The 18850-nt window shown below is 48.3% G+C and overlaps 1 protein-coding gene across 3 annotated transcripts in view; it reads right to left on the reverse strand.

Moving 5' to 3' along the window:
• The window catches only part of OBSL1 (obscurin like cytoskeletal adaptor 1), a 1294044-nt gene that overhangs the window by 334118 nt on the left and 941076 nt on the right, over positions 1-18850 (reverse strand). For all 3 annotated transcript variants that reach the window (XM_069616948.1, XM_069616946.1, XM_069616947.1), the window contains 2 exons: positions 8068-8343; positions 6840-7115 (listed from right to left, as the gene is read on the reverse strand). In XM_069616948.1, the coding sequence (XP_069473049.1) occupies positions 6840-7115; positions 8068-8343 (552 nt within the window). The remainder of the gene's footprint in view (positions 1-6839; positions 7116-8067; positions 8344-18850) is intronic.

The following is an 18850-nucleotide window of genomic DNA, read 5'->3' on the forward strand; positions in this document are numbered from 1 at the left end:
GTAGAAGCTCCAGCTCTGGTGGAATGTCCCCTTGGTCTACCTGGCAGTGGTCTGTTGGGCAGCTGGTGACAGTAGGCGATTCAGCCAGATAGCCACTTGGAAAAGGAAGCCTTTGACAGGGCCTTGCCTTTTTCACCAGGACCAATGTTACAAAAAGTTGTGTAGTTATGCGAAAGTCTTTTGTGGTGCGATATAAAACTTGAACGCACAGGCAAAGTCCAGTGAATGCAATGCCCTCTCTGTTGGAGAGGTGGGAGAGCCAAAGAACTCAGGTAGGACCAGCGGTTCGTTCAGGTGGAAAGTTGATGGAATCTTTGACACAAATGAGGGATGAGTTATGTTATGTTACTTTGCATTTATATAGCGCCTTATGTACCATTGGTATGGTCTCAAGGCGCTGGTAGGGTGAACGCCCTCGGGAACCGAAGTTCAAGTCAGTAGAAAGAATAGAGAGAGTCAAAGGTGTGTGTGAGCACCGGATATGTGTGCAGCTGGTGTGGCATTCGTATGCAGCACCACCCTGGATTGATGGAAAGTCAAATACGGTGGCTTGCAGGAGAGAGCTTACAATTCCCCAACATGTCTGGCCGATGTAATTGCCACTAGAAAAACAGTCTTCCATGATAGGAACTTTAGAGGGGCCCAATATAGAGGCTCAAAAGGTGGGCCCATGAGCTTGGAGAGTGCCACATTGAGCTCTGACGCTGGAGCTTGTGCTTTTATTGGAGGAAAAGTCCAGAACAGACCCTTGAGGAACTACTTAAACAGCCTAGGAGACCACAGGGAAGGCTTGCCTGCTGTGTGAGTGTAGCGGGAAACAGCCGCCAGATGGAATTTTGTGGAAGTGTGTTCCAGCCTTGCTTTTGCCAATGACAGAAGATATGGCAGAATTTGATTAGCTTTGATTCGGAGAAGTTCTAACCCTTGTGAATGACACCATATAGTGAAACTCTTCCACTCGTGCTTGTAGCGGGAGAGAGTGGACAGAGCTCTGACCTTTGTCAGAATGTTTCTGCAGTCTAAAGGTAATGTGATATGTCCAAATTCTAGGGCTGCAGGAGCCAAGCCGTCAACCTCAGGGACGCTGGTTCGTGGTGTAGAACGGACCCTCCTTCTCTGGAGAGCAGGTCCGGACGAGGAGGCAGGTTGATGGAAGTGCTACCAACAGATTCAGAAGGTTGGAATACCAAATCTGCCACGCTGGAGCAATTAGGATCATCTTGCATCAGCTCTGTTTGAGTGCATTGATTATTCATAGAATAAGAGTAATTGGAGGTAATGCGTATAGGTACCAGCCTTTCTAGGGTACGCAGAACACGTGATCCTGACACCTCCCTTGCGGGAACTGGCTGGCTAACTGGTCACACTTGGAGTTGGCCGCACTTGAAGTCAATCTGTGGGCAGGCCCAACTTGAGAAAAGATGACAAACATAATCCTGATGGGAGCTCCCATTCATGGCAGGATCGGAGTACCCTGCTGAGGGAATCTGCGACACTGTTGTGGAATCCCTACTAGGCGAAAGGGAATGAGGATAATGCTGTGTTATAGCGCCCAGTGCCACAGTGTCTGTGCCTCCTTGGACAGAACAGGAGAGCGGATCCCTCCCTGCTTCTTGATATAAAACATTGTGGTGGTGTTGTCTGTGAAAATGCGAAACATCTTGCCTTGGAGCTGGGGTTGGGGAAGGACTTGGGAGCCCAGAACACAGCTCGGAGCTCCAAAAATTGATATGTAGGAGCATCTACATCGGCTATCAGAGTCCTCTGGCATGGAACCATCCGGTGTGCACCCCACAACCCTCCAAAGAAGCGTCCGTTGTCACCGTGACGTGATGTGCTGGTGGCCGAAAGGGGGCATCTTGCGTGAGGTGCTGTCGATGAGGCCAAACACCAAGCTGCGTGAGATCTTGCTTTTCCAGGAGGCCGATACCTGTTTCCACCTGGCATCTAGGAACTCCTGCAGAGGTCTCATACTAAGTCTGCAGTGAGGCACTAGGGGGATGCATGAGGACATCATCCTGAGTAAAGACTTGAGTGAGCAAACCGTTGTCAGTTGGAGGGAGGACAGCTGCTGAATCTTGAGAAGCACGGCCTTGACCCTCTCCTCAGAGGGGGTAGCCAGGCACTGCAGCATGTTGAGTTGTGAGCCCAAGAGCAGTGTATTCTGAGATGGTGACACGCATGACTTCAGAAAGTTTACGGAGAATCCCAGTGAAGTCAGGCATTGGATGGCTTTCTCAGTGTGTTGGAGAGCCAGTGGGAGAGACTGCATGTGGATTAGCCAGTCCTCCAGGTAAGGGTAAAGGTGAGGCGCAGATGGGCAGCCACTAGTGCTAGGCACTTAGTGAATACCCTTAGAGCTGACTTTAGTCCAAACGGCAGGGCCTTGAATTAGTAGTGCTTCCCCTACACCACGAAGCAAAGGAAATGCTTGTGCTTCCGATGGATGGGCTTGTAGAGGTATGCATCCTCCAAGTCCAGGGACGAGAGGAAATCCCCCTGTTCCAGGTTCTTCAACACTTGCTGAAGCGTGCATGCAGAACATTTGTGATTTTAGAAACTTGTTGAGGTCCCTGAGGTCTAGGATGGGTCTCCACCCACCAGACGTCACCAGTAAATATCTTGAGTACACTCTGGATCTCCAGAGGTGCGATGGAACGGCTTCTATGACCCCTTTTAGCAGCAGGGACTGGACCTCTTGTAGGAGGAGTGGCAGTTGTTTTTGCCTTTGTAGTAAAGCAATTGAGGGGCATTTGTCCAGAAATTCCAGCGTGTTTCTGTGTGTTGAGCACCCATTTGTCACTGGTGATGTCCCGTCATTGCTCGACAAACTGCGATAGCCAACCTCCCACTGGTGTGCTGCAGTGGGGGCTCGAGACCTGACGTTGGTCAGGCTTGTTTAGGGGTTTGCGTTCGGGTGGAAGAACTGCGTCCCCTCTGTATATCCATATACACCTGCGATCTTCCTTTGTATGCTGCCTGGGAACTTTTGCGGGATGGTTGGCGATAGGTAGGCCTATAATCTCTGGAGGTTCTGGAGAATCTGCCCTTTCTGGACTGAAAGGACTGCCTTCTCTGCTGTAGGGTACGAAGGGATCAAGCAGTATCTATGTCCGTCTTGATGGCTAACAGTGTCTTATCTACCTTATTCCCAAAGACGTCCACCCCATCAAAAGGCATGTTCATAACCTTCGTCTGTATCTAAGGACAGATGTTTGTGGCTTTTGACCAATTCTGGCACCTGACTGAGTGCGAAGATGTTTTGAAGCAGAATCTCTAACTTTACAAATCTTTTTCAGTTGGTCTTTCTTTTGGGGGTGCTGAGGAAGGGTTCTTCATAATCAGCAACCCATCCTCCCAGATGTTGTCAAGTATCGGGACAGCAACTACAGATTTTCTGGAAGCTTTCAGCCACTGAAAAAGGAACCTCTCCTTTTCGTTGTTCCTCTGGAACCAGGTCAGAAAGCTTCATAGCTCAGGCAAGCAGAGGATGGAAAGAGCCAATTTCATCTTGAGGCGAATCTCTGGAAGGTATCTCTGGCCCCCATCATCCGGTACCAGGTCGTCATACTTGTCAGCAGTAGTATGCATGTCCGCAGATGCGTCCGTATTCCGGGACAGTATCTGTGTCTGTGAGAGTAGCTGCGGGGTCAGCAAATAACTGAGCAGTTGGTCTTGGAGGTCGTGGTAGTGGAACCACTGCCTCATGTGGAGGCCCCAGAGGAGGTCTTCTACTTGGCCTACTTGGGCTAGCTTGTTCACCTTGCTGACAGGAGGAGGAAGGCGCTGCTGCAATTCAAAGTTTGTAGAGTAGACAATATACACAGACAGGTCTCTGGATGATGCTGGAGTTCGCATAGGAACAGTAGGAGCAGCCACTGGTGGAACAGCCACTGGTGGAACAGGTACTGGTGGTGGAGAAACCACTGGTGGCCTGAGTGTTGGCAGAGTTGGGCCTGGTTCTTACCCCATTTCCTCATGCTAAGAGAATGAAGCCTCCAGAGGCTCTTCATCTCCTGAGAACACACTCTTCTGCATCAGATGGGCAGGAGGGTGGGCTGGCACGAGGTTGAAGAGTAGTTTGGTCTTCGTTGGTCGCGGTAGGGAAGAGAGGGGTGGTGCTAACTCCTTGTGCACACCTGTGCCTCTAGCAAATGGAGAGCACTGGTGCTTGTGGAGTCGACGACGGGGCCATAGACGACAATGGTGCAGATGTTGGTCTTGGAGGCAGAGCAATCCTCAGTACTGTCGTAGTCATCATCAACGTCATAGACGAAGCGATCGTTGACAAATCGGTCGCTGGCGAGGTGGATTTTCATTGATGGAACGTCTAAGGGGTCCTTGACAGGGAGTGTTGATGACTAGGTCGTGGACGAAGTAGCTGGCATCAAAGGAGCCCTCTTCTCCGACGAGAGGGACAAGTGTTTAGTAGTCGCCAGAACCATGATCGTAGATGACATGGCCGTAGACAGGACCGGAGATGGGGCCGCTGCCAATGTTGTCGATGGGGAGGCAGTCGAAACCTGCGACTTATGTCCACTTTTATGTTTCTTCCCCCAGGTAGTGTCGTCATGGGATCTCAACCTCTTCATAGAGGAAGTCCGATCTACGAGTCTGTCAATCCTGGCAGAGGCATGACAGGAATGAGCCTGAATCAGAGGTCCTGGCCCCTTCTTCCACTCAAGCCGCCAAACTTCTATGGCAATCCTTCTGAGTCTTCATAGAGAAGACCTGGCAAAAGGAGCACTCGTCCATGTTGTGCAGGTGCAGGCAATAGAAGCATTTCTCGTGTCAATCGTCTACAAAAATATTGTTGAGGCGACAGGCTCAAAGGCTCAAAAAGGCTTGTCTTACTGGTGTCTGCCATGCTTACATGGGGAGGGCCTGAACATCGAGAAGAGAGCCTCTCTGAAGATCGTCGATGTTCAGATCTTCACTGGCAACGGCTCCCCATTACCGGCAGTCACAGCCGGTGAAAAAGTCGAATTTCGGGAAACAAAACAAGGACTCTCAACACCTAAACGTGCGGTAAACATCTGAAGATGCCCCTCAGGGGGTGGAGCTAAGGAGGGCCACTGTCATTGGCTGGGGCAGTATGACCCAAAGTGACAACAATAGTCCATACAAGTACCAAGCAGTTTTTAAGTTTAATGCAAAGCTGCTTTATTATTACTGAGGATTCCCAGCATGACGATGGGAAAAATACATGAGCATGCTAATCCATGTAAGATCCAATGCTGGAGAACCTTCCCACTCTCTGTAGGTCTGCAGTCTTTCTGAAGAGTTGAGACTATTTCTGTATCCTTAGGCATGCACTTGCTTTTAGGGCTGGGCATGTAATCACTCTGCAACCAGGATACAGAACTCTCTCCCCAGGATTGAGAGAACACTCCCTCAGAAGATCTGGGCCTGCACTTGTTTTTCAGTTCTGGGCCTGTACTCTCTCCAAAGCTCAGAGTATGTATGTACTCTTTCCCCAGCTGTTGATTAACATTCCCTCTGAACCTGCATACTCTCTTCAGTTCTGGGCTTATTCCATCTCTGCAGCTTGGAGCCTGCAATCGCTCCCCAATGCTGTGGGACAATGCCCCCTCTGTAGCCCGGACCTGCATTTTCTTTCCGGTTCTGGGCCTGCACTCTCTCTGCAGCTCAGAGAGTGCACTCTCTCCATAGCTGTGGGTTTACACCCTTTCTGAAGCTCCAAGCCTACACGCTCTTCTGTTTTGGGCTTGTACTCTCGCTGCAGTTCAGAGCCTGCACATTCTCCCCAGCTGCGGTTGAACACCTATTCTGAATCTCCAAGTCTGCACTCTCTTCTGTTCTGGGCGTGTACTGCCTCTGCAGCTCAGAGTCTGCACTCTTTCCCCATCAGGCGGTCAATGCTCCCTCTGAAGGTGTGGGCCTGCACTCTCTCTTCAATTCTGGGCCTTCACTCACTCTGTATCTCAAAGCCTGCACTCTCTTCTGTTCTGGGCGTGTACTGCCTCTGCAGCTAACAGTCTGCACTCTCTCCCCATCAGTGGGTGAATGCTCCCTTTGAAGCTGTGGGCCTGCACTCTCTCTTCAATTCTGGGCCTTCACTCACTCTGTAACTCCAAGTCTGCACTCTACTGCGCAGCTGAGGGTGAAGGCTCCTCCTGAAGCTCTGTGCCTGTGCTCTGGCTCACAGGAAATAACGGCAATCCCCACGCCTTATCACAAACAGATCAGCTCATTACCCCCACCTGACAGCAAAAGGTAGGCATACGAAGGTCCATATACCGCAGCATGTGTGCTCTCCCTGAAATCAAGGGCATCACAGACCTGTTATGGTTAGACCTTGTTACAGTGAACAACCATTACATCTGTATGAAGTTGAACTTCGGCAGCAGGGTTTGTTTGTAAACAGTTGGAGCTCCAGTAGGGCCATTCCAACCTAAATGGGGGCAATCCAAGTACCCCACAAGGCCATTCAATCAGTAGGAGGGATGGAGGCATGACTTAATCAATGTGTGTTTATGACCCGCACTTGAATTTGCATATTCTCCAGGGCTCAGATTTAAGCCTAAACCTTATCCCCAGCTGTCGGCTTGTACTCTCTTCCTACAACTCTGGGACTTTACACTCTCTGCAGCTCTGGGCTCATGCTCTCTTAGTGGGCCTACACTTCAACCAAGAGCATGCCCTGCACCTTCGCTGAAGCGCTGAGTACGCACTCTCTCTAGCCACTTCTGAGATTGTACTGTCTTTCTGCGGCTCTGGCTTGCACCCTCTCTGAGGCTGTATCTTGTATCCTCTCCCCAACAAATATCATGCACGAACCCTCCCAAGAGCTCTTCTTGAAGCTGTTGTTTGCTCACCTTTCACTCTCACATCGAACTGCATTTCATGGTCCTTTGTGTGGCAGATGTAGAGGCCGGCATCCTCCTTGCAAAGATTCTTCACCGTAAGAATGTGCACGCGGCTTTCCCGTCCCATCTCATATTTGTCACCAGCCTCAATAGTCTGTCGGTGGCGGGTCCAGGTCACCACAGCGGGGATTTTCGAAACCACAGCAGAGAGGACAGCACTGGCTCCCTCCAGGCCCAAGACATCCTCAGGCGTATCCTTCTTATTCATGAACATCACAGGGCCATCTGGGAAAGGAAATTGAGTAAGATAGTGGCAAAGGGAGAGCAAAAGTGAAAGCTGAAGCAGGGAGGACAAGGGAGAGAAAGAGAGCGACACTGTGAAGTCGATGCAGAAGGCGACTGCAGTGTGTGTGTGGTTGCAAAATAATATGAGCCCGAATCGGCTTCTTTGAAACCTCTGTGAGCAATGAGACGTGAATTATGTCTCATCTTTTCAGGAAGTAACTTTCCTAGATTAGAGCCATGTACTTTTGTCCATGGGGGCATTTTCAATCAATATGCTTTTTTACACAAGGTATATTTGAACACTAAGTATATAAAACATGTCTCTCTTCGCAGACACAGAATGAACATTTTCGGAACACATTACCTGTCTTGGAAGAATTTGAATTCAATGGAGAATTCCCACATTGAGATACAGGCCGAGCTGAGTGGAGACGCTGTCTGACTAGTGCTAAAAGGCTCAATGTACAACTACTCTTTTTGCTGCAATCTTCCCCAGCAGTTTGTTTCCATCCAGCATGCATTGCTTTCCTTCAGATCTAGTTGCTTCTCAGAGACCACTACTTACATGACGTGTGCAGCATGGGGTAGACTCGGGGCAGGGGTCTACCCCATACATTGTAATAGGAGCAGCTAGGTCCCGACTCAGGAGATCCACACCCAGGATCCCACAAATACTCTAATGTGTGAGCAGATTATCCTATAGTGTAAAGAGAGAAGCTAGGTGGCAACTCAGGTGTTCCACCTCCAGGATCCGAGAAATGATGTAATGTGTGGAGGCAGGAGCAGAGAGGTTTCCTGTACCGTGTAAGGAGAACAGCTAGGTCCACATGCAGAGCACCATGCATACTGTAATGTCTCAGGGAAGTACTGAACATAAGGCAGTCATATACTGTAAGGAAGGCAGTGTCTACCACTGTTCCAAAATTACCCATTCCTCTGCATCTTTTCTTACCTTTAACCTTGACGGCGAAGTGCATGTCATCATCCTGGGCCTCACAGGTAAAAATGCCACAGTCATGCAGCTCAGCGCGGTGTATGGTGAGCACACGAGACGTCCCTTCGCTTCTGATACTGACTCTGTCCCCAGAGATGACGTCACACCAGTTCTTCAGCCAATGCACCACTGCTGTCTCTCGTGACACCTGGGCAGTCAGGGTGATGGTCTCTCCTTCAACGATCTCGACTGGGGTCTTCGTAGCTTCTTTATTCACAAACTGAACGGGCGGCTCTGTGAATAGGAAATATTAGCGAAGTCAGCTCTGAGACAGACACTTTGCAGTACCAACACAGGTCAACAGGAGGTGCTGTGGGAGTGATGTGGCACTAACACAGGCCAAAAGAATGCACCTATTTCTTCAATGATGTTATGGGGAACTTGCAATGTTTTTCATGGGGTGGAGAGTTGGCTATCTTCTGTATTGCTCTAATTGGTTCCTGTGGAACACATGGATGTGTTCACACAAGTAGATGTGCCTGGATTACTCATGGTAGTCTACATTTAGCACAGTCTCCCCCCTGGTCATAGTACGCACCTGAGGTCTCCTTACATCCTGACGGAACTTGATACCCAAAGTTTCACTTTTATCATGACCCCTAACCACACCTGGCCACATCTTACTTGGATTTAGAAGGACAAACAGACACCGGACCAAATCCAACAAAATATACCATCAATGTTGCAGAACCTTGGCAGGCGAGTCAGAGCGATGGGAGTAGTATGACGAGGCACGAGACTCAGCATACTGGAGAATACCACATGCAAGCCAGGCATTTTCCTTGAGTTACTTCCCCATTGCATTCCTTACTTAATTGTTGAAATACCAAATGTTCCTTCATGAAACATGCCATTATAAAACCTACAAACAAGTCTGGCCAAAATACACACCAGCAGTATTTTTTAATCGTACATATTGAAAAAGACAATCAATCAAGATATATTACTCACAAAAGGGAACAGCTCCCCCAAGTTCTCTGGAAAAAACAACCTGATCCTGTGTATCTACCAAAAAGAGTGGAGTGAGAAGACCAGGTAGCTGCCCTGCAGACCATCAACCTGAGCACAACCACAACTCCCACCCAAGAGGGAGGCCACTCCTGGTGGAACGACCATTAGTAAAGAGCGGGGGGCGAATGAGGTTCATGAGCTCAGAAGATTTCTCAGTGGCCAATCAAAGGATCAAGATGGACACGAAAGGCCTCCAACTCTTATGTCCTTTTAGAAAAATGGACAAAAAGATGACATGTCTTCCTAAAAGCTTCAGTACTTTGTACATAAATCAATACTGTCCTTATATCATCTAGAGAATGGCGAGTCTATCCCTCAACTACTTAAGGCCGACATACGTACCACTGTATGATACAGATTAACTTCAGAGCAACTTTGTGGCAGAAAACCTGGATCTCGTCAAAAAGATCAAAACATTGGGAAACATCTCACACTACAGAGTCAATAGTGACAGGGGCTCCCGATGACTTAAAAAGATGGATTGACTCCAGTGGTACTAGAATCTTGATCCTATTGAACTTTTTTGTGGTGTTTGACACCGTGCATAACATTCTTTTTGGTTGCCTGTATAATATGGGCCTGAGGGGAATCCCTTAGAAGTCGGTTGAATCATTCCCGGGTGAGAGAACTCATTGATTTCACTGCCCCCCTTTCAATCTTCTCTAAAATCCATCCCCTACGGTGTTAGGCAGGGTTCATCTTTGAGCCTGCTTCTTTTTAATCTTTATATGAAACCTTTGGTGGATCTTATTTCCACTGCTGGGCTGCAATTTGATATGTACGCTGATGATACCCAACTTGTTCTACGTTTAGATGGTACTGAGCCAGACACTATGGAAAGTATTAACGCTTGCATTGAACAAGTTGGGTCATGATGTCACTAAATCAACTGCTACTTAATTCACACAGAACTGAGATCCTGATTTGCAAACATAATCCCCTACATTTCCTGGGGACATCGATCCCTACAACTTTGGAAGAAATGGATAGGCTTCATTTTTGGCCCACCTCGTTTGGCCCTTGTCCTACCCCTGTTTCATCTGTCCGGAACCTTAGGGTCTGTTTTGACTCTGATCTCTCTTTTTCAACCCAGATCAATAAAGTCACTAGCAGCTGTTTTTTTCATGTAATATCCTTGACACGGATCTTCGATTATATTAGCTTCCCTGCATGGGTTAAGTTGATGAATGCTTTCATCTCAAGCTGCCTTTACTATTGCAACTCTGTATATTTGGGTCCCTCAAAAAAAGAGACCTTCAGACCACATCTTATTCTGCATGCCTCCTTTTCCATCTAAACAAACTGGCCCATGTCTCTTCAGTCCTTAAGAGATCTGCACTGGTTACCCGTAGGCATTATGATGTTAAGACACGGCATATGGTCCATAAAGCCCTCCATCCAATGGACCAGCTTTTTTCCATGATTGTCTAACACGCTACACTCCCAGCAGACAGCTTAGGTTGTCCTCAGCTAATCTGCTGGTAGTGCCGAAGATCAAATATCAGCGATGGGGTGGCACATCTTCCGGCTTTCTTTCTCCTAAGCTATGAAACCATTTTTTGCCCTTTCTACGGGCGATGTCGAATCATATTGAGTTTCAACACAGGCTGAAGACATTGCTATTCCCAAGATAGAGGCCTGATTATTGGCCTGATAGCGGTCTGTCAGCTGGTATCGTTGTTTGCTGTTACCGCCTCAATGCCTCCTTCGAGGCGATTAGTTGCACTTTACAAATCTACTACCATACCATCTGAAAATTAGTAAAACGAAAACCTGAGACCCTACACTTCCTAATCTCTTGATGGAGCACAGAGGCAGCAAAAAACAGATCCTATGAAAGGCAGTCCAAATCAGAGTCGTAAAGAGGTTGAAACGGAGAACCCCTAAAGCTTTCAACAGCAAATTAAGGTCCCAGGTCAGGAAATAACGCTTATTTTCGGAATGAGCGGTAAGAGGAGGAAAGAAGATTAAAGTTCTTTCCGCCAAGACTGGAGGGGGAAAGAGATAAAGAAAGAAGTTGATGGTGAGTGGCAGGAGTAGAGGGAGATCAAGAGATGGAAGGAAGAGAGAATCAGAGATGAAGAAAGAGAGAGAAAGAGAGAGAGAGAGAAAGAGAGGGAGAGAGAAAGAGAGAGAGAGAGAAAGAGAGAGAAAGAGAGAGAAAGAGAGAGAAAGAGAGAGAGAGAGAGAGAGAGAGAGAGAGAGAGAGAGAGAGAGAGAGACTTACTTCACACCACGTGCCCTAGGATCCAAAAACCCAAGTGGAGAGCAGGGAAACCAGTATATTCTCTTGAGAGGCAATCATTGGCACCCCATAGATCTCACAGGTTGGTAGACATACCTCCTCTGAGGTGCACAACTCACAGGATGATGTAAAGACTCTGCTTAGATAGTCCCCCTGCTGGCTGTTCACGCCATAATGTGCACTACTGCCAGGGAAGGGAGATTGTGTACTGCACATAAAAACACGTAAGGCCTTATTTCAAATTTCCTGGTATGGCCACCCAATGCAGCAGAATCACCACCAGATTACGGGTGGCAGTACGGTGGAGAGAGCTCCCCATTCATGGGGTCCATTGAGCTGAGCATAGGCTGAAGGGAAAGGCCTTGAACTGAAATGGTTGTCCTGCGATGGTGCATCGTATGTACCTTCGTTGCCAGAAACGGATCGGGCGTGAAAGTACACATCCTCCATTTCTAAAGAAGACAGGAAATCCCCTTCCTGCAGATGCATCAGAATATGCTGCAGGGTGACCATCTTGAAGGTTTGGGCCCACATGAACTTGAGGAGGTGTAGGTTGAAAATGAGTTTCCAACCCCTTGACCTTTTCTTTGCGAAAAAGTATCTCAAGTACACTCCAAGGCCTTGCTGTTGGAGGGGGACGCGCTCAATCGCTGCCTTGGCGAGAGTCTGAATTTCTTGCATGAGTAATGGCAAGTGCTTCTCTACCAAGAGAGGAATGGAGGGAGGGTGCCATATGAATTCCAACATAAGTCCCTGCGGGATTAGTGACAACAACCTATGTATGTGTTTATGGAATGCTACTTTTCGATGAAACGTGAGAGTTGTCCTCCCTTGGGGTGTGACAGTGGAGGGGCGAGGGCAGAGCCTGGTCAGGCCAGTTTGGAGGCCAGGCCCCTAGCATTTCAGGAGCAGAAATGTTTCTAATCACCCCTGTATGCCTGAGACTTCTCTTTGCAGTTCTTAGATGCTAGGTAGGTGTAGGACCGGTATGACTGGGACCAGTAAGAAGAACAAGTTACTTACCAACTGGTATCGTTCTTTCGATTAGATGTTCCTCCAACGTATTCTTCATCTTAGATGTATTCCATCCAGCTTAGCTGCTTTGGAAATTTTTTCTCAGCAGAGGGTGCCGTGCGTCGATGTTGTCGAGTCGATGGTCCCTCGAAGGCCTCCGTCGAGGGTGACGTCATAGGTTATGCAAGTAGCGGGCGCAGGGCGCCCTTTAGCCTCAGTTCTGTTTTTCCCCTTCTTGCTCTACTGTGTAGATTGTGCCGGTAGTCAGGTATCAGCCTTGCGAGAGTTGAAGTGGCAATAACCCAGAAAATCTACAGAGGGGTAGGATGGGAGGGCGATGAGGAATACCTTGGAGGAACATCCAATCGAAAGAACATTACCAGTTGGTAAGTAACTTGTTCTTCAAATGGATTGTGTCCTCCAACGTATTCCTCATCTTAGATAGACTCCCAAAGCAGTATAGAACACTCCCTGGAGAAGGGAGTAGATTTTTGATACCATTATGTGGTGGAATATAGCACTGTTTTACCAAAAGCAAGCTCCTTAGACTGGGAAGCATCCAGAATATAGAATTTTGAAAAAGTGTGCGATGACCAAGTTGCTGCTTCACAAATGGATTCTAAGGGAATACCTCTTTGAAGGGCTGTCGAAGAGGCAGTGCCTCTGGTGGAATGGGCCCTTAAGCCTTCTGGTGGGTCTTTTCCAGCCAATCTGTAGCATTCTGAAATGCAAAGCACAATCCAACGTGATATGGTTTGTTTTGACACTGATTGACCCAATTTCCTTCCGGTGTAGCCAATGAAAAGTTGATTATCCACTCTAAGCTTGGAAAGCCTAGAAATGTAAAAGCTTAGAGCTCTTCTCGGGTCCAACCTGTGCAATTCTTCCTCCTTCTTACTAGGATGAGGTGGAGGGTAGAATGCGGGTACAACAATTTTCTGATTTAAATGAAAACCGGACACAACGTTAGGTAAAAATTAGGGTTTAACCCTTAATATCACTCTGTCCCTATGGAACACAGTACAGGGTGGCCCAGAAGACAGTGCCTGCAATTCGCTCACTCTTCTTGCAGATGTTAAAGCAACTAGGAAAACGGTTTTCAGTGTTAGTAATTTTAAGAGACAAGTGTGCAGGGGTTCAAAAGGGGCACACATTAAGAATTTTAGAACCAGATTAAGATCCCAAATTGGTACTTGGAAGGGATAAGGAGGAAACACATTGGTGAGTCCCTTTAAGAATTTTACGAGTAAAGGAATTTTGAAATAGGAGCATTCTTCCGAAGAGCGCTTGAAAATGGAAAGCGCTGCAAGATAACCTTTAATGGTCCCAACAATTAGACCTCTATGTGCTAGGGACAAGAGGAAGGACCACACTTTCGGAATGGAACATAGAAAAAGATCAACATTCTTTTCTCTGCACCAGTTGCAAAACTTTTTCCAACGGCAACGGTATAGAGATTTTGTTCCTTGCCTTCTTTCCGAATGCAACACCTCCATGACGTCATCTGGAAGGTCCCAATCCTTGTATCTCAGCCTTTCAGATACAAAGCATGAAGGTTGAGAGTTTTGACCTTTGGATGGAGAACCTGGCCCTCCATTTGTGAGAAAAGGTCCTCTCTCTGAGGAAGACGTAACGGAGGACAGATGGACATGTCTAGAAGGTCCGGGTACCACATTCACCTGGCCCAATCCGGGGCAATTAGGATCATGCGGTTTCCGAACCGTCTCAATCTCCTGATGACCTGAGGAATGACGGGAATCAGAGGGAACGCGTATAATAGTGGGAAGTTCCACTCCACCACGAACGCGTCCCTTAGGGCTCCTCTCGGGGGAAATTCCCTTGAGCAATACCTTTCGCACTTCCGGTTGATTCCGGTCGCAAACAGGTCTACTTGAGGGGTTCGCCAAAGAGCGAAGATCTCTTGAAGGAATTCCTGAGCCAATTCCCACTCGTGGGACACCGTGCTCTGCCTGCTCAAAGCGTCTGCCGTCATATTTTCCTCCCCGGCTAGATGAACTGCCGTTAAGGAGATTCCTTCTTGAATTGCCCAATACCATAGCCGCATTGCCTCTCTGCACAGAGGTAGTGACCCTACACCTCCTCTTTTGTTTACATAATGCATGGCCACTGTGTTGTCCGTCATTATCAGGACATTTTTTCCTCTGACAGATGGCAGCAAAGCCTTCAGCGCTAGTCTGATTGCTCTCAGCTCTAAAAGGTTGATGTTTAGTTTGGACTCCGATGGAGACCAACGACCGCTGATTGTCAGATCGTTGGCATGAGCTCCCCACCCCATGAGTGAGGCGTCCTTCACTACTATAATCTCCGGCCATGGTTGCCAAAGATGTTCTCCGTGCAAGTCCACCACAGAAGATCCTGCTGAACCTTGTTCGGAATCTGAAGAAAATCCGTCATTTGACCTCAGAACTGGGACCATTGAGTCTTTAGAGCCCATTGAAGGGATCTCATCCTCAGGCGTGCCTCTGGCACTAGGAAGATGCAGGATGCCATGAGGCCGAGCAACCTTAAGATGTCGTAGGCCTGGAGATTTTGGGCATTTTGGAATTTGGAAACCATCTGAAGAATGTCTTGAGCCCTCGACTTAGGAGACAAGCTCTTTCCCAAGGATGTGTCCAATACAGCCCCTATGTACTGGAGCTGTTGGGAAGATGTCATTTGTGACTTCTTGAAATTGAGGGTGAATCCCAGTCTGTTGAGGAAGTGGCAGGTGACTTTCAGATGATCCAGTGCTTGTTCGGCAGAACGTGCCCTAACCACCCAATCGTCCAGGTAGGGGAAGACGTGAATCCCCCCTCTCCTGAGGTGTGCTGCCACCACTACCATTAACTTGGTGAAGACCCTCGGGCGGAGGTCAATCCGAATGGCAAGACTCGAAACTGATAGTGTGAGTCGCCAACTACAAACCTCAGGTATTTTCTGTGCTTGAGATGAATTGGCACATGAAAATAAGCATCCTGGAGGTCCAATGGCACCAACCAATCCTGAAGTTGAAGGGCCTGAAGGATCTGAGAAACAGTGACCATCTTGAACTTGTTCTTCCTGAGGAACTTGTTCAAGCTTCTTAAGTCCAAGATGGGTCTCAGTCGCCCGTCCTTTTTGTGAATCAAAAAATACGGGGAGTACCATCCCTTGTTCCTCTCCGCTACAGGTACTGGCTCTATAGCACCTTTCTCCAGCATGGTTAGAACTTCCTGCTGAAGGAGCGGATCTGAAAACTTCAAAGGGTGTCTCCCTGGTGGATTGTTTTGAGGTTGCGTTAGAAAAGGAAGGCAGTAACCTTGGGCTATTATTTCTAGAGCCCAAACATCTGAAGTAATGGCTCGCCATTCTTGCAGATGCTGTGACAGCCTGCCTCCCACAGGTGCCTTGTAATGCAAGTCCTCAAAGTGGTTTTGTGGCGGTTGCTGCGGCTGCTGATGGCAAAGAGGCTGCAGCTGGCTTTGCACGTTTTCCTCGTCCACCACGAGTGGCCATTCTCTGGCCCCTTTGACTGGCCATTCCTCTCGGCTTTCCATATGAGGAGTAGTAACGATAGGATCGTCCCCTCCAAGATTGTCCTGACGCACGAAAAGGCTGAGGTTGTCGAATAGCAGCTCCTAAAGACTTGGCAGCTGCTTTTGAGGTCTGCAACCTCTCAAGGCTCTCCGCAGCCTTGTTGCCAAAAAGGTGAGACTCGTCAAAGGGCATGTTCAGAAGACGGTTTTGCACGTCTGGTGCGAAACCCGACTTCTGTAACGACACAAATCTGCGCATTACTGTGCTATTGCCCATGGACCTGCTCACACTATCTGCAGTGTCCAATCCAGACTGAAGGGATTCCTACATGGCCTCCTTTCCATCTTTAACAATGGCTAGGAATCCTTCCCTTTCTTCCCCTTCTGGTATGTGCTCTGCCGCCATTGCAATGCACTGAGTGTACGAAAATGTTTGTTGCCAAGGCACATGTAGAGTTGGCCGATTTTAACACCATACTCTCAGCTGAAAATACCTTGCGTGCCCAACCATCCACACGCTTGTCATCCCTATCCTTATTTGAAGCTGTGGCTGCCTGGACCACCAGACTCTCGGGAGTAGGGTGTTTAGACAGATAGCCGGGGTTGCTACTGGAAGGGCAATATTTTGAAGTAAGGGATTTATTCACCAGAGGAATAGAATCCGGAGTCTCCCAATTTTTGGCCACCCTATTTTGCAAGGCTACATGGAAGGGTAAAATCGGATCTTTGGTGGGACCATGATCCAATATATCGGTCAGATCATCCTGGATGAACTGAGTTGGTGGTCTAGCCCATCCTAAATATTCAACCACCTTTGTCATTAGTTGACGGTATGAGGGAATGGCATGTTCCCCTGGTTCTGGCCTGCCAAAATCTGTTTCAGGCGAAGTATCAATACCACTTGCATTATGCAAGGTTTCCACCAGGTCCCTCATCCTGCTTTCCTCAGAAATCAGGCATTCTGGGACATTTGGGGTGCCATATTCCAGTCCAAAAGGAACATTCTCCTCATCCGACCTCTCCTGTTCTCCAAAAATTGAAGTTAAGGATTTGAAAAATTCTTTCCTTGGAAGAAGTTTAAAAACCTTTTCTGGGAGAGGTGGGAGGGGTGGAACCTGAAGGCATTACAGCCTTTGCAGCCTTCTCTTTTGCTATTATTTTTACAGCTTCTTGCTGAGCTGGCTGAAATGGAGCCTTTGGAATATTTGGCGCTGAGGGCTTCGGGGTCGACGTCGACAAAGGCGTCGATGGCGCTGATGAAATATTGGTCGTCGACGGAGCTGGCTTCGAAGGGCATCGAGGCGCTCTTCGAAGACTTGCCCTTTGAGGTGCGTCGGGTTTCAGACGGCGTCGGTGACCTCGAATGGTCGACTCGAGCAGTCTTTTTCGTTCGGTGTCCTGGAAAGTTCCAGATCCTTCCTCCTTCGATCACCCGGGCTCGAGGGCGCGTGAGTGTCGGAATGATAACGCTCCCGGCCGGCTTCCGAAGAATGCTTCCCACTCTCTTCGTAGAAAGAATGTTTTGTGGGGCATTTCATCCTTTTTGGGGATTCGTCCGAGGACGAGGTGGAAGGGGACCGGTGGCGTCTTTTTTTGGACTTTTTTGTCGAAGACGAAGAGCGATGAGAATTGCTTCGGGACCTAGACCGATGCCTTTTGCGTCGAGGTGATTTCTCCTCACAGGACCTCGACTCGACGCTAGAGGCTTTTCGGTCGGTTTACAACCTACCTGCAGTTTTGTTTTCCCTTCCTTTCTCGCAAGGCCTTCCCCGTCATCACCTGACACTTCGTACAGGCCTCCATGTCATGGCCTTCCCCGAGGCACCACAGACATTCCCGGTGCGGGTCCGTGATGGACATTTTCAAACCGCAGGATTTACACTTTTTGAATCCTGATTGCAGGGTCGTAGTCGGGGTCGACGACGAGGACATATCGAATATCTTCAGTTATTTACTGCGCCACAGAACTACTCGAGGCGTGCCGAGTCTCCGAAGCAACAAATACTGCGGAAAAACGGAATTGAGACCAACGGGGGGCCGCGCGTGCTACTTGTATACCCGATGACGTCACCCTCAACGGAGGCCTTCGAGGGACCATTGACTCGACGGCATCGACGCACGGCGCCCTCTGCCGAGAAAAAATTTCCAAAGCAGCTAAAGCTGGATGGAATACATCTAAGATGAGGAATACGTTGGAGGACACAATCCATTCGAATTCCTGTGATTGAGGGGCGTCCTTGAAAAACATGCCTTGCCAGACCAAAAGGACTGGCACTGTTGCTGCAGCCTGCCATGGGCACTGGCGGTGCTTTGATGGCTTGCAGTGTGTCGTCCACCTTCTTGTCGAACAGGTCTTTCACATCAAAGGGCATGCCCATCACTTTTGATTGCACTTCCGGATGGAAATTAGTGGCCTTGAGCCAACCTTGCCGGTGTTAAACAGCTCTATTTCCCATATGCCCGAAGCCAGTGTCCGAAATATACATTGCCACTGAAATTGTGTGATCCGAGGCGGCCTCACCTTCTCGAAGGAGGGCAAATGCTTCATCCTTCTTGTCATTAGGAAGGAAATCCAATATTGTGCCCTCCTTGAACCCCAGAGTGTCCAAAGGAAGACCCATACAGGTAATGTTAATTTCACATAATACGTTTTATTAATAGGAAAGGCCCAAACACAGGTCCGTCCGCTGGATGTCAGTTGCCTCTAACATGAGGAAGCCTTAACCGTCACAACTGTCAAAAAGGGAGCACGCAATGGCGTTCTAAAATAGAACGTTGGAGTACCATTGCGTGCAAAATAAGGAAGGAACAAGGCCAGCACGCAATAGCATTTACATGAATTACAGATGTGCCATTGCATGCACAATGGATTCAACATAAGCTTCCTCTTATACTTAACAGGTGGGATTCACAGTATCCAGTGATAATAGAGAATACAATGACAGAGTATGCTATA

Source organism: Ambystoma mexicanum, chromosome 9 (assembly GCF_040938575.1).
Source record: "Ambystoma mexicanum isolate Mex_15411 chromosome 9, UKY_AmexF1_1, whole genome shotgun sequence".
In the NCBI taxonomy this organism is placed as follows: Eukaryota; Metazoa; Chordata; class Amphibia; order Caudata; family Ambystomatidae; genus Ambystoma; species Ambystoma mexicanum.